Source organism: Cebus imitator, unplaced genomic scaffold, assembly GCF_001604975.1.
Source record: "Cebus imitator isolate Cc_AM_T3 unplaced genomic scaffold, Cebus_imitator-1.0 Scaffold98, whole genome shotgun sequence".
NCBI lineage: Eukaryota > Metazoa > Chordata > Mammalia > Primates > Cebidae > Cebus > Cebus imitator.
Genome location: NW_016107413.1, coordinates 1,998,329 through 2,021,090, shown reverse-complemented (window position 1 = coordinate 2,021,090; position 22,762 = coordinate 1,998,329). Strand labels below are relative to the sequence as shown.

Here is a 22,762-nt window from a genome sequence, read left to right as displayed (position 1 = left end):
CAGAATGTCTAAATACAGTCAGTTCCAAACAGATTAGCTTGTCCATGATACCAGTTCATATGCCTTTCATGTATGGATGACAATCATATATGAATGTTCTGTGTGAAAGTGCAGGGTCTGGATGTGGATGTGCACACCTGTAATCCCAGCAGTTTGGGATGCTACCACCAGAGGACTGCTTGAGGGCAGGAGTTCTTTTCTACTAAAAATTAAAAAATTAGGCCGGGCATGGTAACATGGATTATGCCTGTGATCCCAGCACTTTGGAAGGCCAAAGCAGGCGGATCACCTGGGATCAGGAGTTTGAGGCCAGTGTGGCCAACATGGTGAAACCTTGTTTCTACTAAAAATACAAAAATTAGCCCGGTGTGGTGGCAGTTGCCTGTAGTCCCAGCTACTCAGGAGGCTGAGGCAGGAGAATCACTTGAACCTGGGAGGCGGAGGTTGCAGTGAGCAGAGATCGTACCACTGCACTCCAGCCTGGGCAACAAGAGTGAAACTCCTGTGTCAAAAAAAATTAGCCAGGAATGGTGATACCAGTCTATGGTCCTAGCTACTCAGGAGGCTAAGGTGGGAAGATTGCTTGAGCCCAGGAGTTCAGGGTTTCAGTGGGCTATGATTACACCACTGTACCCCAGCCTGGGCTATAGAACGAGACTGTGTCAAAATAAATAAATCATAAAGAATTTTTTTAAAAAAGGAAAAAGTACAGAAGCTGGGCCAGCCTCTGCTGTCTCGTAATCAGGGCTGTTAGGTATAATCATAGGCTCAGCAGTCAGTTTGAGTTCAAAGTGCTGAAGACACTTAGAAAGGCAGCATGGGAAGTTTTCCTTCAGGAAGAGAAGAACACTTCCAAAAACAGTTCTGAAAAACAAATCATTTCCTATGCCTCCTTAGGTGCCCGGTTTTTGTTTTGTGTCTGTTGTTATAAAACGTGTCCCATTTAGCAATCTTAACTTTACAGTTTTCCAGCTATCTCTTGTTTTCATTCCAGACAGTCTGTCAGGAATAGGTGTGGAGGGGTCATACTCCTTCTGATGTGCCCCAACTTGTAGGAATTGGTTAGGACAAACGCCGAGTTTTCAAAAATTTCATAGTGGATTTACATAACTTCCCCACTCTTTTTTCCTGACCAGTTATCTAGTGAGCAGCCTAGGAAAACAATCCTTTTTGGGGAAAGCTTCCTTTAATAAACTGTTTCACTAAGATATGTGTACCAGGAGAAAGATAAGGGAAGTAGAGTCAGGTTTATCAGTCCATTGTAGTAAGTTGCAATGAATCAGAAAACCCAAACAAGGCAAAAGCAGTGAGACAGTGAGACATCCACTAGAGCAGCGTTCCCCAACCTTTTTGGTACTAGGGGCCAGTTATGTGGAAGACAGTTTTTCCTCGTACGAGCAGAGTGGGGATGGAGTTGGGATGAAACTGTTCCACCTCACATCATCAAGCATAATGAGCACACGGCCTAGATCCGTTGTATGTGCAGTTTACAATGGGGTTTGCGCTCCTATGAGAATCTGATGCTGCACTGATCTGTCAGGAGGCAGAACTCAGAAAGTAATGCTTTCTTGCCCGCTGCTCACATCCTGCTGTGCAGCCTGGTTCCTAACAGGCCATCAACAGGTACCAGTCTATAGCTCAGGGCTTGGGAATCCCTTCCCTAAAGGGAGTCCAGAATCCAGTCTGTCAGGAATAGGTGTGGAGGGGTCATACTCCTTCTGATGTGCCCCACCTTGTAGCTTTTGGCAGGAATCACAAATTAAGAATTGCAATTAGCCACTTCATCAGAAATACAGTCAATCAGCAGCTCAATTTTAGACTGTCCCATTAGAGAATAAGTCCTTTCCTGTGGGCATTTGGATGTGACCCAGACAATCCAGCTGGCATCTATTGATGTTTTTCATAGTTTAGAGCCCACAGAGGGGTGTCCTAAATTTGCAGCAGTCCCAGAGTCAGAGTTCTGCTCATTGAGCCTGTTCCTGCTTTTAGTTCAGCAGAGCTCGTGCTGAGGCTGAAACGGCCCATATCAGACAGTATGAGGTTTTAGCTAATAGTCAGACCTAGGTAATTAGGACCTGTGAATTTAGCATTCTCAGAAAGCTTGCAGTTAGTCTTTGCAGCAAGAAAGCGGAGACTCTGCAAAACCAGACAGCTGTGTTCCATGTCCAAGTGACAAACAAGGCTTTTACTTAATCCCTTTTTATTGTGGCAGTCTTAAGAGTCCAGATTGACCTACTCAAAACACACACACACATACACACACACACACACACACACACACACACTCTCTCTCTCTCTCTCTCTCTCTCTCACACACACACACACACACACACACACACACACCAGGCTGAAATATTGTGTGGCAGTCTTAGAGTCCAGATTGACCCACTCAAAACACACACACACATACACACACACACACTCTCTCTCTCTCTCTCTCTCTCTCTCTCTCACACACACACACACACACACACACCAGGCTGAAATATTGTGTGGCAGTCTTAGAATCCAGATTGACCCACTCAAAACACACACACACTCCCACCAGGCTGAAATATTGTGTGGCAGTCTTAGAGTCCAGATTGACCCACTCAAAACACACACACACACACACACACACACNACACACACACTCAACACACACACACACACACACACACACACACACACCAGGCTGAAATATTGTGTGGCAGTCTTAGAGTCCAGATTGACCCACTCAACACACACACACACACACACACACACACACACACACCCCAGGCTGAAATATTGTGACCCTCCAAGGGTCAGAATCTGATTTTATAAGAACTCGTTAGTAAATAAAAACTGGTTTTTAAAACTAAATATATATCTACATCTAGAAATTGCTTCTGTTTGTGTTGTCTCCTTTTTCTGCAGATGTTCTAGTAGGCAAAAATCATCAGCTATGGAGACTTACTCCTTTTCTGATATTCAAAGTGTTTACATTTCATTCTGCTCTCCACCAGCAGAAAGCAAGGGAGTTTTGTCCCATTAACAGTTCTTCTTTACAGCTTTCCTGATTGGGATGATTATCCTTCTAGCAGTTATGAAATTACAAGCATATAACATTTACATCAGTTTCATCATACATCCAGATGCAATGCCCACAAAATACAAAATGATTTTGTGAAAATTTCCTTTTTCTTTATAATAATTATACATTTACTTAAACTCCTAGCAGTAAATTTCTCATTTATAGGTTCACATTACAGCTGTGGGGGTGGGGGTGGGAGGATTGGTGTAGATCTTCGATAGAATGCAAGGGTGATGGGGTTGGTGCAGTAGCAGCTAGGCTTAAGAAACTTTTTCCTTTTGAGTTTATCTAAAGCTTTACTCTAGCCTTGAGAGTTGATTTAACCTTTATCCCTGGCACTTGGAGGAGAAAACAGTGTAAACTTTTAACACTTTTTGCCCACTCAGTGCTCACTTTTAGTAATGTTTGGGCTCTTTCTCCTCTCATCTCAGGAAAGAGCAAAATCAAAAGACATCACCTTGGATGTATCCCCAAACCCCCAACTTTAGCCAGAATTGCCAAAGCAGCCAGGGGATCAACAGGGAACTCTCCTAGCATTGGATCTATCATTCTCAAATTACACTGGCAACTTTGATCCCTCATAGTAAAAAGCAGCTCACATACTGTTTCATATTATGAGCTGCCCAGGCATCAAACGTTTGTGATACTCTACCTCTTCATCCTTTCTTTTCGCAGACAATGCATTTGCCATATATTAGTGAGATGGTTTGGTAAATCCCACTTCTGACACCATTTTTTTTTTCAGGGGCCTTCAAGACCACTGTCAGGTTCAGTGATTCCCTTAGTGAACTCACAGGACTCAGCATATAGTTCAAAGTTAAAATTACAGGTTAAATTACAAAGTTAAAAGATTTAAAGCAAAATCGGCAAGGGGAAAAGGCTCATGGAATGAAGCCCAGATAAAACCAGGCACAAGCTTCCAAGGGTCTTCTTCCCATGGAATCACACAATATGTATGCAATTTATGTAATTTCTCCAGTATTGAATTATAACAATGCATATAAAATGTTACCTGCCAGAAATGGTCTTTAGAGACTCCATGTCCAAGGTTTTGATTGACAGCTGGTCGCATAGGTACATTTTGACTAGCATGTACCAAAATTCCAGAGTTTCTGAAGAAAAGCAGGTGATTAGCATATGCCACATTATTTGTACAAATAATTTTGGTGCTCTGAAGGACTCCTATCAGTTAGGATGGTGGGAACCCTCCTGAAATCTGAGTTCCCAGACATCAGCCATGGATCAACCTTGCAAGAGGCTTTTCTAAGGATAGCCATCTGAAGCCTGCTATGCTAACTCTTTTCTACATAGTAAAGTAGAACATCCTCAGACAAATGGGGCTGCAATTATAACATCGAATAAACTTAGTTTAACTTAATAAATTCATTTAGATTCAGCAGGACAACGAAGAAGAAAAAGGAGAGCTCCTAGAAGTGAGATAGCTTTATACTCTGACGCAAAATACCACCTCTAGATTTTCCCCTGTAGTAATAATAATGGGTGATAAAGAGTACCTAATGGTGGAGGGCACAGTGAAATTAGGAGGACTTATTGACTTTGAAACAGTGGGTGGTGGAGTGGATTCTTTTCCAGTGAATATAAACAGTTTTATACTGTAGCAGCTTGTAGTTGTTCTTTGTAGTTAGTTTGAGAAAGAGAATTGTTGTCTTTTAATCTTATATGTAAACTTGTGCTAATTTTATATGTATATAATTATTAAAGATATATTTGGGAAAAATCAGTTCCCCAAAATGTAAACATAGAATTCACTTTTTAAAAATTTCAGGCATTTAACACTGCTTAAAAACAGTAAAAATTATTTCCTTTTAAAACAATATTTGACTATAGATTTCTAAACTTTCATACATAGTATATAATTTTTATCTTTTTAATTGAAAATGTGATTGATTTAAGGTATGAGGCTTCAGTTGAGGCTAAAAGTTCACCTTTCGGGGCATAAGTAATTTTTTTTCTTTCTCTCTTTCTTTCTTTCTTTCTTTCTTTTTTTTTTTCCCCAGACAGGTCTTACTCTGTCACCCAGGCTGGAGTACAGTGGCTCAGTCTTAGCTTGCCACAGCCTCTGCTCCCCAGGCTCAAGTGATCCTCTTACCTCAGCCTCCCAAGTAGCTGTCACTACAAGCATGTGCCACCATGCTTGGTTATTTTTTTTGTATTTTTGGTAGAGACAGCGTTTCGCCCTGTTGGCCAGGCTGGTCTCATCAAGCAGTCTACCCCGCCTCAGCCTCCCAAAGTACTGAGATTACAGGCATGAGCCACCGTGCCCAGCCAGCATGAGTAATTTTTGTGTCTGTCTCAGATACATCAACTTTGAGACCTTGGCTTCCTAATTCCAAGATAAACCCTTCCAGTTTAACATTTTCACTTATATTTTTGCATTAAGGACAATAAAATATTCAAAAATTATGAGAACAAACACTGAATAAATAGAGATGCCAAAGTTGCTGTACAATTAAACTATTTGCCGACAGCACTATAGTGTAAGGGCTTGAAATGTTTGTTTTTCAGTCATTGTATAAAATTCTGAATTCAAAGTTTGAAAAATAGTTGTGAAGGAGAAGTTAAAGTATAACACAACATTTTGAGTAGTTGAAAAGTCAAAGGTATGAAAGCTGGATACAGCCTATGAAAATTGTCAGTTATCTGAAAAAATTTGCTTATTTAGAGAGCTGTGATCATTATAGGTATTGTGTTTACATGGGAAATAGAAAAGTAAGAATAATGTTTCATACAGTAGTTGTATTCCAAGTTTTGACGGTTTTCTGCTTGTAGACCTCATTCTAGCTATTTTCAGTGTTCATTTGCCAGTTTGGCAAAAAGAAGCAGGCTTTTGAATATAGCTTTTGCAGCTATTTTTATTTCTTCTTTAACTACAGTATCCTTTTCTACACTGTGAAAGCTATATACATTTAAAAGACATCTAAGAGGAGCCAGAATATGTTGTATTATCTCCTTGCTTATTGAGAAACCTCAGACAGCCAAACTACCATGGATATTTTTATTACTCTCATGATAATACTTCTGTGTTTATGTAGCCATTTTATTTGGAATGCTGCCATATTAAAATATTAGAATAACAGAAAAGTGAATTTTAATTCTGGAATTTGTATTATAGGGAAGTTGCTTTCTCAGTTAAAAGATTTTTCTCAGCTCAGGTAATTTTCACTACCCTCTAATACTTAGAAGTGTTCCTACAAACTGGGTATTTATGAACTTCCTCCAGAGTAAAGCCACATTGGTCTTTAACTTAATATGCAGTTTGGTAAGTTAAGCCCCAAATCTCCTAAATCAGACTTCATTTTTAGCAACATTTTAGACTAACACCACTTTGCTGCCTGTCAAAGGTGTGTGTGTTTTGTACATACTCCCAGTAGAAGGCCTGTCTCTTGTTCCTGGTTTTGTACTTATGAATTCTGTGTTCCCTTCAGTTAGCACAGTCATGTGCCACATAACAATATTTTGATCTACCACAGTGGTCTTATAAGATTACAAATAGAACTGAAAAAATTCCTATCACCTAGTGACCTCATAACATCATTGTGCAATTATTTTATTTTTTAAGTAAATTTAATGTGGCCTAAGTGTACAGTGATTTTATTTTATTTTATTTTATTTTGAGACTGGATCTCACCCTGTTTCCCAGGCTGGAGTACAGTGGTGCACTCTCAACTCACTGCAACCTCCACTTCCCGGGCCAAATGATCCTCCTGCCTTCACCTCCTGAGTAGCTGGGAGGCATGTGCCACCAGGCTCAACTAATTTTTGTATTTTTAGTAGAAACAAGGTTTAACCATATCGCCCAGGCTGGTCTCAAACTCCTGGATTCCAGTAATCTACCTACCTTGGCCAATCAAAGTGCTTGGATTACAGTAATAAGCCACTATGCCCAGCCAAGTGTACAATGTTTATAAAGTCTATGGTCATGAACCATAATGTCCTAGACCTTCACATTCACTCACTGCTTATTCACTGATCACCCAGAGCAACTTCCAGACCTGCAAGCTCCATTCGTGGTCAGTGCCCTATATAAGTGTACCATTTTTTTTATCTTTTATACAGTATTTTTACTGTACTTTTTCTGTGTTTAGATGTACAAATACCATTGCGTTATGGTTGCCTACAATGTTCAGTATAGTAGCATGGTATATAGATTTGTAACCTAGGATTGATAGGCTGTGTCATCTAACCTGGAGGTGTAGTGGACTATACTATATAGATTTATGAAAGTGCATTTGGCATTGGCATTGATGAAATCTCCTAATGATGCATTTCTCAGGACATATCTGTCATTAAGTGGTGCATAGCTATATTTGTGAGTTGATTACATAGGAGAGACCTTTGTTAATAATGGCAGTGGCCTAGAAAAGTAATGAAAATTGAATTAATCTTTAAGAGTATAGTTAAAATATTTATTTAGTTTTTAACCTATCAAAAGTCAGACACCTAAGGAATGAAGTCTAGACTACCAGTTATAATATCATTCTTGATATAGAACATAGAGGTGGTGACATTTTCCTTCCCATTTCACTGTCTTTTAAAAATGAGTAGTAGATTATTTGAAGGTAATGACTGACATTTAACAAATCATTTGTAGAGCTAGATAGAGGAAAAGAGATAAAACTGAGCAGTTATTTTATGCCAGGCACTGTAATATATACTTTACCTTTGTTTTCATGACAGTCCTGAAAAGTAGGTGGCCTTCTCTCCATTTTACAGATGAGCAAATGTACAGAGAGGTTTAATGGTTTCTGATAGAACTAGGAAGGAAATATGGGATTCCAACTCAATTATTCTATGCTCTGCTCCTTCCACCAAATCAAAGGTTGGCAAACTGTGGCCCATGGGCCAAATCCCCTTGCCTGTTTTTATAAATGAAGTTTTATTGAACACAGCCACACTCATTCTTTTGTCTTTTGAGTTACAATATCAGAGTTGAGTAGTTGTGACAGAGATGATATGGTTTATAAGCCGTATTTACAGAAAAAGTTTGCTGACTGCTATACCAAACCAATACATTGCTTAGAAGTGTTATGAACAGTATGCATTCAGTAAAATAAATGTCAGTCTTCCTAAAGCATTAGACTTTGACAAGAACAATAAACTAGATTCTTTGTAATCTAATGAGGAAGGCAAAACATTGACAGCAAGCTGTGAATGTTCAATAGCTTTTATTTATTTAATTTTATTTTTGTTTTGAGACGGAGTTTTGCTCTTGTTACCCAGGCTGGAGTGCAATGGCGCGATCTCGGCTCACCGCAACCTCCGCCTCCTGGGTTCAGGCAATTCTCCTGCCTTGGCCTCCTGAGTAGCTGGGATTATAGGCACATGCCACCATGCCCAGCTAATTTTTTGTATTTTTAGTAGAGACGAGGTTTCACCATGTTGACCAGGATGGTCTTGATCTCTTGACCTCGTGATCCACCCACCTCGGCCTCCCAAAGTGCTGGGATTACAGGCTTGAGCCACCGCGCCCGGCCTCAATAGCTTTTAATGTTAAATTTTGAAAGATAGTTTGGGATGATTTAAATGTAGACCTTTGTATTCCTATGATTTTACTCATTATATAATTCAAGATAGTCTGGGATGATTTAAATGTAGTCCTTTGTATTCCTATGATTCTGCATATTATATAATTTATCTTAAAAAGTCAATACTTGAAAACATTTCACTTTTCTCATGAAGGTAAGTATAAATTACTTTTCTTATTTTATTTATTTATTTATTTTTGAGACGGAGTCTTGCCCTCTTTCCAAACTGGAGTGTAGTGGTGTGATCTCAGCTCACTGCAATCTCTGCCTCCCGGTTTCAAGTGATTCTCCCACCTCAGCCTCCTGAGTAGCTGGGACTACAGGCATGTGCCACCACGCCCAGCTAAATTTTGCATTTTTATTAGAGACAGGGTTTCACCATATTGGCCAGGCTGGTCTCAAACTTCTGACCTCAGGTGATCCACCCACCTGAGCCTCCCAAAGTGCTGGGATTACAGGTGTGTGCCACAATGCCCAGCTAATTTTTTGTATTTTTAGTAGAGACGGGATTTCACCATGTTGGCCAGAATGGTCTCAATCTCTTGACCTCGTGATCTGCCTACCTCGGCCTTCCAAAATGGTGAAATTATAGGCATGAGCCACCATACCTGGCCACTTTTCGTATTCTTTATTTTAGATGAATACAAGTTAACATTTCAATATAATATTTGTGACATTTAAGCTATACCTTATGTTCGTTAATATTTGCACTGAAGCAGAGTTTTTTGTTTATAACAATGCATAGAATACCTTAGATTTTAACAATCTGTGTTAGTAATAGGATGAAGATAAAGAGGTATATTTGAGGAGTCAGGGTGCATAAGGGACAGAAGCTACAGTGTGTTGTTACCTATGGGGAATGTAACATTTCTCAGTAGAGTCTGCCCTGATTGCCATTACATTCCTAAAGGCCTTCTTTATTGTCAGTCAGTCAGTTTCAGCCTTTTTATGTCATCATTTTTCTGAGTGAACGACACCAGTTTCATGTTACTGTAATACTTTCTAATGCTTTTATTCCATAAAACAAATTAAAGATTTGTTTCCTAAATCTTTATGGACTTAAAAACTAGTTTGCCAGTCTTTGATATCTCAGTTCTTAAAAAAGTAAAAGGGAGAAATTAACATTAAGTCATTTTAATTTTTAAAAATTTGTTTTCTTAGCATTTTCTTTTCTTTTTTTATTCTTTCTTTTTCCTTTCTTCCTTCATCCATTTGTTTTTTCCTTCTTTCTTTTATTTTTTCACATAGAGAAGTACATAATGTATTGCCCTAAATGGAACTTGTGATTTATTTACTCACAGCCCAGCTTAATAATTTGTGTTAAGTGATTGCATAGAGGTTAGATGTTTGATACCCAAAATAGTAGTGAATAGCATTGATTTTTCTTGGCCTTTCTATTTATTTTCTAGTGAACAATTGGTCCTTCAGGGATTTGTAAATTTAGGAGATTGTTTTTATTTTATTAAATGACATTTTATAGCCAAATTTAGGATAGGATTTTTAGGTTTCTAGTATAGAAAGTAATTATTTACTTAGAACAAGCTGTGAATGTTTGGAAGTTTTATGAGTGTAGCTTTTATGGTTAAATCTAGGAGTATAGGCTGGGAGTGTGTGTGTGTGTGTGTGTGTGTGTGTGTGTGTGTGTGTGTGTGTGTGTATTGAGACAGTCTCACTCTGTTGCCCAGGCTGGAGTGCAGTGGTGCAATCTCGGCTCACTGCAACCTCTGCCTCCCAGCTTCAAGCAATTTCTGGCTAATTTTTGTATTTTTAGTAGAGATGGGGTTTCACCATGTCAGCCAGGCTGATCTCGAACTCCTGACCTCAAGTGATCTACCCACCTCTGCCTCCCAAAGTTCTAGGATTACAGGTGTGAGCCACTGCATTCGGCCTAGGCTGGGTAGATGTAAATGTACTTATTTCTAGTCCTATGATTTTATAAATTCACACAAATTTTATACTATAAACATTTTTCATATAGAAAAGTATAAGACATGTTTTTATATTAGTAGACTTTATAGTCTTAAATGGAAGATAAATTATGTTGTATAGATTATTTCTTATGAACTGTAAAATTCTATGTGCATTATCAAATTTAATCTTTACAATAGCCTTCTAAAGTGAATATTATTTTCTAGGTGAGAAAACTGCACTTGTCATTAAAAGACTTGCCAAGTTCTAAACTAGCTCTATCTTAAATGTTCTTTCAACTTTTCAACTCACTATATATTGCATTAATTTATTCTGTCATAGGAAAGAAGATCTATACATAACACTGAATCACACTGGCCAACTTCAGAGAAGACAAAATAATAGATGACCTATCATTTCAGAAATAGGAAATATCACTAAAAACTATGATGACCTAAAATTAAGTTGAAAAAGTCAAAGCTGAAGCCAAACTCTTAGGGTAGGAATGAATCAAAGGGTTCAGCCCTGCCTAGCTATACAGCTTTACCTCTGCTTATTCCCTATGCAAATCTCCAGTTTCAGCCAAACTCATTGTGCTTAAAAACACTTTTATGATGTAGCCTTAGTTATGTAATTCCGAAGTTTGCCTTTATCCTGTTACCTGTAGGAAACCATTGGCAACTTTATAGAAGGTAGTAGCAATGACTGCTACTACCCGTTCACCTACAACTTAAATATGGTCAAATCTCGACCCCTGGTATCGCTGAAGCTGACTATAACACCCCAGGCTCTAATAGAGACCATTCTCCTTTTTTCTCTCCAAATGAGGATATTTTAATGTTGGACCTGATTACCAGGATGTGTACCTTTTAGTAGAAGGTATGCATATTGAACCTGGCTTCCAGCAGCTATTTTAAACCTTTCCCCCAAACCCCACTTCCTCTGTCTCTTCTCATCATCAGGGAAATCTAGTGTAGACGGACAAATGGACCTTGTGATTTACATGTGGCCCAGCTTAATAATTTGAGCTAAGAGATTACATAGAGGTTAGATGTTTGGTATCAAAAATCATAGTAAATAGCATTGATTTTTCTTGGAGTGGCCTTTCTATTTACTTTCTAGAGGACAACTGGTCCTTCAAGGGTGTGTGGTTTTAGGATATTATCCTTATTTTATTCCATTTGTTGCTTTATTTTATTGGGTGATTAATAACCCATACTGCTATGTATACATCTTTAAGGGTTTCTTTGAGAAAATGCTTTTTAGAATATATCCAGAATCCAAACAATTTCCCAACACTTATGTTGCTGCAGTCCTGGTACAAGAACCTATCTGCTGTTGCCTGTTTTACCCTAGTAACCAGCAAGTTGGTTTTCCTGTTTCTATTCATGCCTTCCTACAGTCTCTTCCCAAACACAGGAGCTAGAATTTTTTTCACCTTTTTATTTTTAAGTAATTTTTGACTTATGGAAAGGTTGCAAAAATAGTACAAAAAGTTTCTGTGTACCCTTCACCCTAATGTTAATACCTTGCATAACCATAGTTATCAAAAGTAAGAAATTAACATTGGTACAATACTACTAACTAAACTATTTACTGTATTTACATTTCACCAATTTTCCATTAATGTCATTTTATCCGTTCTAGGGCTCTCTATGGCATTAAGTTGTCATTCTCCTTAGTCTTTAAACTGAACAGTTGTGCTGTCTTTTCTTGTCTTTGATGGCCTTCACACTTTTGAAGAGTAGTAGTCAGTTATTTGTAGAACATCTCTCAACTTGAGTTTCTGTGATATTTTATCATATTTAGGTTGATGTTATAAATTTTTTCACAGGAGTATTACAGAACTTATGTGATTTTGTTTTTAGTGGATTATGTTGGGGTACAGGATGTCAATAGGTGGTATTTCTTGGTTAGATTACTATCTCCTGTGCTTCTCCACTGTGAATTACTGTTTTTTACTTTCTAATTATGAAATAACTTGGGAGAGATTCTTTGAGTCCATGCAAATACCATGTTTCTTCTCAAACTGCTGCCCACTAATTTTAAAATTCGTCTGTCTACTGCAGTAAGGCAAGAAAAATAAATTGAAGGCATGCAGATATAAAAGGAAAAAAAAAATGCCTCCATTCATGGATAACACACATCTACTTTAGGCAATCCCAAAAAATCCATGAAAAAAAAAAAAAAAAACCTTCTAGAACTAATAAGTGAATTTATCAGGTTTGCACAATACAAGGTCAGTATACAAATTCAATTGTATTTCTATATTCTAGATGTGAACACTTGGCATTTGTGTTCCATTCATAATGGCACCCCCCTGAAAAAGAAATACTTAGGTATAGATCTAACAAAAATGTGTGCCATTTGTATGATTCAAACAACAAAACTTTCATTGAAAATCAATTAAAGAAGACATAAATAAATAGAAATACCATGTTCATGGATTAGGAGACTTAGTATTGTTAAGATGTTTGTTCTCCCAGTAATCAAGAACAAGATAGTATTACTAAAAAGATGGAAACACAGAAAAATAGAACACAGTCAGTTGGCTTTTGATGAATATACAAAGGGAACTCAATGGAGAAAAGACAGTCTTTTCAACAAATGGTGCTGGAACTATTGGATTTCCATATGCAGAACACCTCATACACAAATTTGCTCAAAGTGAAATATTTGCAAATTACATTTCTAATAAAGGACTTTTTATAGCATCTATGTGGATCTCAAATTCAATAACATTTCATCTTAAAAATGGGCAAAAGATTTATTTAAACAGACACTTTACAAATCAATATGTATGCATGACAAATAAGCACGAAAACATGTTCAACATCATTCATCATTAGGGGAATGAAAATGAAAACCATTGTACAATACCACTGCACATCCATTATAACAGCTACCAAAAAAGAAAAAGAAAATCCCACCAATTAAAAACTGACAATTCCAAATGTTGACCAGGATTCAGAATAACTGAATGCTCTGAATCCTGGTGCATTTGCTCTGAAAACCAGTTTTGTGGTTTCTTGTAAAGTTAAACATTTGACTTAGTACATGTCCCAGCAGTTTCACTTTTAGATATTTACTCAAGAGAAATTAAAACTTATGTTCATTTGAAGGCTATACCCCTGTATATGAATGTTATGGCAGCCTTACTAATAATTGCCCCAACTGGAAACAACTAAGTTGTCCTTCAATAAGCGAATGATTAAACAAGTGGTGGTATACCCATATGGCGGAATACCATTCAATAATAATAAGGGTTGAACTATTGATTTATGTGTCAACATGGATGAATTTAAGAATGCAGTTTGCTTAAAATGTTAAGAGCTAAGAAAGATAAAGCTCAAAAACTTGCACACACAATAAATCAAAGCCTGACAATATTCATCTGTGCATCACCACTGAAATATAAACTTCATAAATGTAATGAATTTTATCTGTTTGTTCATTTGTATGTGTTGACTGAAGAAAGTAGATATTAATACTGCTGGTTTACAGTTGAGGAAACATCTCAAAGAGGTTAAGTTACTCGGTAAAATAGGTAACAAGCTAACACCTACCACACTGCTCCTCACAATCACATTTCTGGCCAATACATATGGCTTAGCATGGTTTCAAACTTAGTGATTCTAAACTCTGACATGCATTATAATCAACTGGGAAGCTTTTAAAGTTCTCACTCTGGCCTCGTCCTCCTTAAGACCAGTTGAAATAATCTGTTGAGGTGATTGTGATACACAGTGACAAAATTATCATTGGTCAATAAATGCATATTGACTGGCTGAATGAACAGGTTGAGAGCTTAGGATTTTATTTGCCCACATACTTTTTGTCTGCTGATTTTTCTTTTTTCTGCTGTCTTGTTTTCTTTCTTTACCTCATGCTTTTAGGTCTGGCTCTGTCACCTAGGCTGAAGTGTAGTAGCACTATCTCAGCTCACTGCAACTTCCGCCTCCTGGGCTCAAGCCATTCTTCCACCTCAGACTCTCAAGTAGCTAGGACTGCAGGGGCGTACCACCACAGCTGGCTAATTTTTGTATTTTTTGTAGAGACAGGGTTTCACCATGTTGACCAGGCTGGTCTTGAACTCCTGGGCTCAAGGGATCCTCCTGCCTCAGACTCCCAAAATGCTAGAATTAAAGGCATAAGCTACTGTGCCCAGCCCATCCTCCCCTCTTCTTTAAGTATTATTACAGTAACCATTAGAGCATTTCTTTGGAATTTGAGCTTCCTGGAATCTTAGAAACTCATCTGTTTGATTTCAGCCTGGAGTGGGATGGGGTTGTATTGTGACCTGCTGCCTGAATAAACTTTCTGCTTGTTTCTATACTGGCTAAAGAGTTTAGTTGTAGATTTAAAGTTGTTGTTATCAATAGTGCAGATAATTGCAGAAGAGTAAATTGAGTATGTGTATGAAAGTATGTGTGTGTATATTGGGACCTACTGCCTGAATGAACTTTCTGCTTGTTTCTATACTGGCTAAAGAGTTTAGTTGTAGATTTAAGGTTATTATCTATAGTGCAGATAATTGCAGAAGAGTAAATTGAGTATGTGTATGAAAGTGTGTGTGTGTGTGTGTGTGTGTTGGGACCTGCTGCCTGAATGAACTTTCTGCTTGTTGCTATACTGGCTAAAGGTTTAGTTGCAGATTTAAGGTTATTATCAATAGTGCAGATAATTGGAGAAGAGTAAATTGAGTATGTGTATGAGAGTGTGTGTGTGTGTGTGTGTGTGTGTGTGTGTGTGTGTGTGTGTTGGGACCTGCTGCCTGAATGAACTTTCTGCTTGTTGCTATACTGGCTAAAGGTTTAGTTGTAGATTTAAGGTTGTCATTATCAATAGTGTAGATCGTTGCGGAAGACTGAATTGAGTAAGAGTGTATGTGTGTGACCTATATCCAGTGAAAATAAAGAATGGGAGTCAGTTATATACGTTTATACAGTTACTGTTTTTACTAAAAATACTTTTATGGGAACAGTTGAATTAGGATTTGGTTATTTATTTCTGAAGAACTTCATCTTCTCTAAAAGATTTCTGGGAGTAATTTGTTAATTTAAGTACCCTTAGGTTTTTACTACAGATTATTAACTTATCAGTGGAGCAACTGGGAGACAGAGATTTAAAGCTAGAATTATACACTTATTTGTGAGAGTTAAAAGTAAAAGTAATTGAAGTCATGGAGATAGAAAGTACAAGAATGGTTACCAGAAGCTGGGAAGTGTTGTTGCAGGGTGGAGGTGAAGTGGGGATGGCTGATGGGTACAAAAAATAGAAAGAATGACTAAGATCTTACTAGCATAGCAGGGTGACTATAGAATTTATTGTACATTTTGAAAATAATTGGAACAGTATAATGGGCTGGGCACAGTGGTTCTCATCTGTAATCTCAGTACTTTGGGAGGCCAAGGTGGGCGGATCACCTGAGGTCGGGAGTTCGAGACCAGCCTGGCCAAAATGGCAAAACCCCATCTCTACTAAAAATACAAAAATTAGCCAGGTGTGGTGGAGCATCCCTGTATTTCTAGCTACTGGGGAGTCTGGGGCATGAAAATCGCCTGAACCTGGGATGTGGAGGTTGCATTGAGCTGAGATTACACCACGGCACTCCAATTTAGGCAACAGAGTGAGATTCCATCTCATTTTAAAAAAAAAAAAAGTATAATTGGATTGTTTGTAACACAAAGAACAAATGCTTGAGTTGATGGATCCCCCATTTACCCTGGTGTGGTTATTATGCATTGCATGCCTGTTTCAAAATATCTCATGTACTCCATAAGTATATACACCTACTGTGTACCCACAAAAGTAAAAATTTTTAAAAAGAAAGCTAGAGTTATAAAGACATTCACAATTTAAAGTGAATCAGAAATGAAGTAAAGCTTTCTGGAGTTCATCAGCAGGCTACATTTGTCTTCTTTTCATTAAATACTTTTCAAGTATTGTGCTTTACTACTCAAAAGATGGTGAAACCTTGCCCAGGTTTTCCTTTAAATAATTAGAAGCCCAAAATAAGGAATTCTATTTACCTCTTTGGTACTCCAGTGCTTGCCTCATGAAGCTCTATACATAGACATATCTTGGAGTTTGAGAAATATTAAGGTTTTAATTTAAACAAAGAGGAAACAGTCATCACAGCAGTAGCTGTGGCTAGGAAAAAGCAAAAGGATACATCTGGCAAATTTTTAGGCAAAGTTTGTGAAGATAAATCTGAGGGGAATTGAAGTGTGACTGTTTAAATGATGTATTTATTAGTGACTTTCAGGCTTATTGATCAAAATTTTAAAATGAAACAAACATGAAAATAACCGAAAGCCATAAAATGACTTCTTGATACCATTATCCTTTCAACTGAGTAACAGTAATATTTAATACACATTTAAAGTATTATTGATTTTTTTTCTAAAAACTTGTTACTTTAAATGAGTACCCCGAGATAACATTACTTTCTTAGATACTTCTTTTTTTTCTTCTTAGATGCAAATTATTTTTCTTATGGGATATTTCTCTAAAGTAATAACATGAATCTCAGAAAAGGTACTACTTATTAATCTAATTCAGAATTCTGAAAATGTTTATAATTTGAGTTGTATTCTATCAAGGACCAAAACAACTGAAAGTTTCCAAATAGTAGCTGTGGTATATTGTGAATAGTGCGGGAGTGAAGGATTTGCCCCTCTTATTCAAGATGAAACAATAAAAGTGTATTATTTTAGGCTAAAGGTTTAGCAACCTTCTGAAAAATTAAATAAAAACTGATGTCATATGATCCAATTAATGTATACATATTTATGGTTTGTATATGCATACACATTTTACACACACACACACACACACACACACACTCTTAAATAGGGTGGTTATATATCAAAATACTACCAGTGGCTTTCTTCCAGTAAACCATGAGTTTTAAAATTCTTCCTCTTTGTTCATATATTAAAAAAATACTAGTTTGTATGTATTTGCATATTTAAAATAAAAAAGGTCAATAATAAAGAACCCTTAAAAAAACCCAAACGGTGACCTCATTATGTCTAGTAGTGGGCCAGAAAATGTGCTGCTGTAGTAAGTAGGTAGTTAACACCTACCTCCCACTTAGGCTTGGCAGACATCTTACCCTGATATTTAGCTGCAAGGTTCCAGGAGCCTTTTATACAATGGTGTTTGTACATTGAAAATCACATAAGGAATTTAAATACCCATGCCTGCGTGCTTCCCCTAGAGACTCCAGTTTTTGTTCTGAGATGTAGCTTAGTAGGACTCTGAAGTTCCCCAGGTTATTATGATATATAGCCAAGGTTAAGAACTACTCTATACAAAGACTATGTTGAATACTGTGTGTATTATTTTCACATGTGTTTTTGTTGTTGTTGTTATTGTTGTTGTTGTTTGTTTTGAGATGAGATCTTACTATGTTGCCCAAACTGGTTTCAAACTCCTAGGTTCAGATGATCCTCCTGCCTCAGCCTCTCAAGCAGCTGAGATTATAGGCACATGCCACCACACCCATCGCCTGTTTTTTAAAGCTATGTTTTAGTGTCCAGCCTGCCACTGAATTAATAGAGTAACATGAAGGACTGCTGTATTCTCTGCCTCTAAGTTTTCCTCCCTCTATTCTGTCTTCTACACTGTCACAATAATTTTCTAAAGCATGAAATAATTATATCACTGCTCTGCATAAAAGCCTTTAATTATTTGTTCATTTCAGGTTAAAGTGTAAGTTCCTTACCTGGTCCCAACCTATTTTTTGTTTTATCTCTTTTTAGTCTAATGCTAGAGACTCCGAACTCCATTCATACTTGACTGTTCCTTGCGTAGGCCTTTTTTTTTTTCATACCTGCCTTGGCATATGCTGTTTTCTTTGTCACTAACTTTCATCATAGTTCAAGAATAGATGTAGAAACAACATTTTATTGGAATAGAATGAAACTAGCATTTATTAAACTCATTAAGGACTGTATTAGGTACTTTAACTCTTATAATCATCATAGCTATACCTAAGAAATGATCACTTTCCATACTGTGCAAATGGGAATCTGAGGCTTTTAAGGGATGAATAAATTGCTTAAAATTACACAACCAGTTGTAGGTAAATATGGTGTTTTGAACTCCATGTCCAGCGTTTGTTTCTATGACCTTCCTCCACTCACTTTACATTGCTTCAGTAGTAATTAAATTAGTAATCCCATTGCCCATGTGATCATTATGTTAACCTCTTTCGAAATATAATATGCATAAACATTTGATGTTTCCAGACTTGTTTTGAATTCTGTATAGCAGAAAGAAATAAATTTAGTAGTCTTAAATGGTAGAATAATCAGTTTGTGTTGTTCTGTATATAATCAGTTTTAGTACTTTTCTATGATTATCTGAGTATCATTGAACTGTATATTCCTGTATGTTTACATTTTATATCTTTTCTGTGATGTCCTCATAAAGAACTGAGCAGTTTCACTTTTCCCTTAATGCATTTTAACACCTCTTTTGCAGTTCTTCTTTGGGCAAAATTTCCTACATTTTTCATTATCCCTCAAATTGGCTGAGTAAGATTTATACATAATTTATGCAGAAATTTAAGTGTTTTCAACCATAAAATTCAGTCAAGCTCATTTCTGCCCATGTGAAGAGGAAAATTGAAAAGTTCATATATGTGGTTAAATTTTGTAGTGCAAAGGACAGCCTGTGAAACCTTAACAGTCTCTGTGTGGGAAAATGTTATAGTTTAACAAGAAGTTAATTTGGACAGTGTTAAAAATTTGAGTTTTTTACTCTTAAGATAATTTGGTAAAATGTAATATAATATAGTTGGTTCCCTTATAAATGATTCCCAGATTTTTTTAGTGTTTCTAATTGTGTTGTTTCTTTTGTGCTTATTGTTTTACAATCTAATTTGAATAATTCTTCCTTCATTAGAATGTGAAAGATGTTGCAGAAGTGTTCCAGAAGTGGCTGAAGATAGAAGGAAAAAAGTGCCACTGCCTATCAGAAAAAACAAAACAAAACAAAACATGGGAAATACAACTACCAAATTTCGTAAAGCACTCATCAATGGTGATGAAAACTTGGCCTGCCAAATATATGAAAACAATCCTCAGCTAAAAGAATCCCTTGATCCAAATACATCTTATGGGGAACCCTACCAGCACAATACTCCATTGCATTATGCTGCTAGACATGGAATGAATAAAATATTAGGGTAAGTATTACTGTAAACTAATTGATATTAGGGAAAACATTACTATGAACTAATTGGTAACAAAGTGGTGAAAGAAAAAACAACTATGATTTTTGAAAATACAAACATACAGACAAGATTTATATTCAGACATGTGCCTGTAATATGGTCTCGTAGTGAATTAAACTTTCTAAAACCAAATATGCCCAAATATTTGGTATAATTTTATTATGATTTAGTAAAATTTTCTTTATTATTTCTGAATTAGTCCAAAGGTTTTAATAGTGAGGTTGGTTCACATGTTCTTGTTGATATAAATATATTTTGATTCTCAATATGTTTCATAGTATGAATTCTTGATAATAATGTATTTATAACATTTCAGTTCTAGAACAGTACCTGTTAGCTGTCAGAAAAATGCAGGGAATGGTGCCAAAAGGAAAGTTCTAAACTCTGATTAGGTATTTTTAGTTAAAAAATGGATGCGTTTGCCTTTTCTAGTCATGATCAGTTAGAGTTTCCTTTCTTTTAAAGGAATTCAGTTACTTGAAAAGATGTTTCTAAAATCCAATCCAAAAGATGTTTCTAAAATACTTGAAAAGATGTTCTTAAAACTGAAAATACGAGCCGGGTGTGGTGCCTCACACCTGTAATCCCAGCACTTTGGGAGGCTGAGATGGGCAAATCAACTTCTGAGGTCAGAAGTTCGAGACCAGCCTCACCAATATGGTGACACCCTGTCTTAAGAAAAAAGAAAAAAAAAAACTGAAAATACGAAGAAACTTTAAAAAAATATCTATTCAACGAGAAAGCTTTAGTGACAGCAAATATATTTATATGAAGATTCTTACCTAATCCCATGAGAATTACATTTGATATTTGCTAGCTTATAAAATAAAAGGAGCAAAGAATAGAACAGTAGTTACAAAGCAAGTTTAATTTTTTTAGAAGTAGATTATGTAGGTATAGAAGTCTGATGCTAGAAGAGAAAGGAAAAATTGCTTATTTAGTATTCAAAGCTCTTTAGAACTTGAATTTTAAAACTTAGCATTTGGCCCTTTCTCTGTTTCTTCTGTGTACAAATTATTGTTCCAATTAAGCTGCTTTTTTTTGCTATCTCTAAAACATGCCATGAGTGTTCTGTCTGCCATGTTCATGTTGCTCTCTTGGCTAGGAGTATCCCCCTCTTTCTTACTCCATTCATTTTTCCCTTTCTTAACTTTTTTTTTTTTTTTTTTAATAGAAACAGGGTCTTGCTCCATCACTCCAGCTGGAGTGCAGTGGTGTGATCAAAACTTGCTGTAACCTCAAACTTCTAAACTCAAGCTATCCTCCTACCTCAGCTTCCCGAGTAGCTAGGACTACAGAGGCCACCATAGCCAGCTAATATTTTGTATATTTTTGTAGAGCTGGCGTCTTGCTGTGTTGCCCAGTCTGGTTTGTACCCTTAGCCTCAAGCAGTGCTCTCACTTGACCTCCCAAAGTGTCTTTTTTTCTTTTTCTTTTTCTTTTCTTTTTTTTTTTTGAGACAGAGTCTTGCTCTGTTGCCAAGATGGAGTGCAGTGGCACAATCGTGGCGCACTGCAACCTCTGCCTCCCAGGTTCAAGTGATTCTTATGCCTCAGCCTCCCGAGTAGCTGGGACTATAGGCGTGTGCCACTATGCCTGGCTAATTTTTTTTATTTTTAGTAGAAACGGGATTTCACCCTGTTGGCCAGGATGCTCTCGATCTCTTCACCTCACAACCTGCCCGCCTCAGCATCCCTGAGTGCTGGGATTACAGGCGTGAGCCACCGCAAGTGTCTTTTTTTGTCTAAATTTTGCTCTCCAAGATCCTGTGTGTGCCACATCTATCTTCTTAGGCTGTCATAATGCATAGGAACCTCTCTCTCTTTTAAAAAACTTTTATGGCTCTTTATCATTTGTTTGCCTTACATATTTGCTGTACATTACCCGTTATATTTTACAATTTTATATAGCTTCTCTCTGCCTACCTATATTAATAACTTTTTTAAAGGCATCTTCTTTGTCCTAATAAAGTCCATGACTTTATTAGGTTTATCTTGGGTTTTATAGATATTTCTTTTATCTCATCTTTTTGCTTTTATCTTTCATTTTCATTTCTCTGAAAATACCTACTTAGAAGCCTCCTCCAGCTTAGCTTGTTTTAAATTTAATATTTTCCCTTCCAAAACTGGGTCTTTCCTATGTTAATGATACCAGCCTATTATACTGATATAATAATGGCAAATGTTTATTGAAGGCTTACTGTTTAATAGAGCTATTAACAGTGCTGTACATGCATTATCTGAATCCTCATTACAATTTTATTGGTTAGTTTATTGTCTGTATTTTATAGGTGAGAAAACTGAAGCACGGTAAGGCCTCACAACTTGTAACTGGCAAAGCTTGTTACCCAGATAGACAACCTTAAGCTTTGGGCTTTTAACCACTGTGCTGACACCCTCTTATCTCTATAGTCATATCAGCTTATGTGTCAGGGCTGCCTGTCACTTATTAGCAAAGCAAATTAGTCACTCTGGACATCAGCTTTCTTATCCCTATAATGGATATTTACCTCACAGAACTTGTAGGATAATTAATTAATGTGTTATATGGCTGTTTTGCTGCCTAACATATAATATACACTTGCTAAGTTTATTACTTCTCACCTCTATAATCCTTAATATCTTCATATCATCCCTGGTTTACTCTTCTCCTTTGCTACCATGCTGCTAATACTAAGTTCACTAAGTCTGATTCTTGGATTTCCTCCTTTTCATCCCTGTTGTCCTTAGTTCACTCTTAATCATCCCCTGCTCCTAATACTTAAAAGTATCTAGCACCTAAAATTTTTTTTTTTTTTAAACAAGTCTTTTCCTCTTATAATCTAATGTCCAGATTAATTGTACTAAAGCATAGCCTTTCAGTGTTCTTTCTATCTTGAGAAAGTTATAATAGCTTGTTTTCTACATTATATTCTATTTGGCTTCTAAAATTCTCTACTTCTGCCCTCATTCTCCCCATTTAGCTTGTTCTCTTGTTACTTTTTTTTTTTTTTTTTTTTTTTTTTTT

The 22,762-nt window shown here is 36.7% G+C and overlaps 1 protein-coding gene across 1 annotated transcript in view; it reads left to right on the top strand.

Moving 5' to 3' along the window:
• ANKIB1 (ankyrin repeat and IBR domain containing 1) overlaps positions 1-22,762 on the top strand; it is a 171,239-nt gene that overhangs the window by 36,330 nt on the left and 112,147 nt on the right. Inside the window, exons 2-3 of the mRNA XM_037741345.1 lie at positions 3,487-3,691; positions 19,426-19,708. Coding sequence (XP_037597273.1) covers positions 3,670-3,691; positions 19,426-19,708 — 305 coding nt within the window. The 5' untranslated portion in view covers positions 3,487-3,669. The remainder of the gene's footprint in view (positions 1-3,486; positions 3,692-19,425; positions 19,709-22,762) is intronic.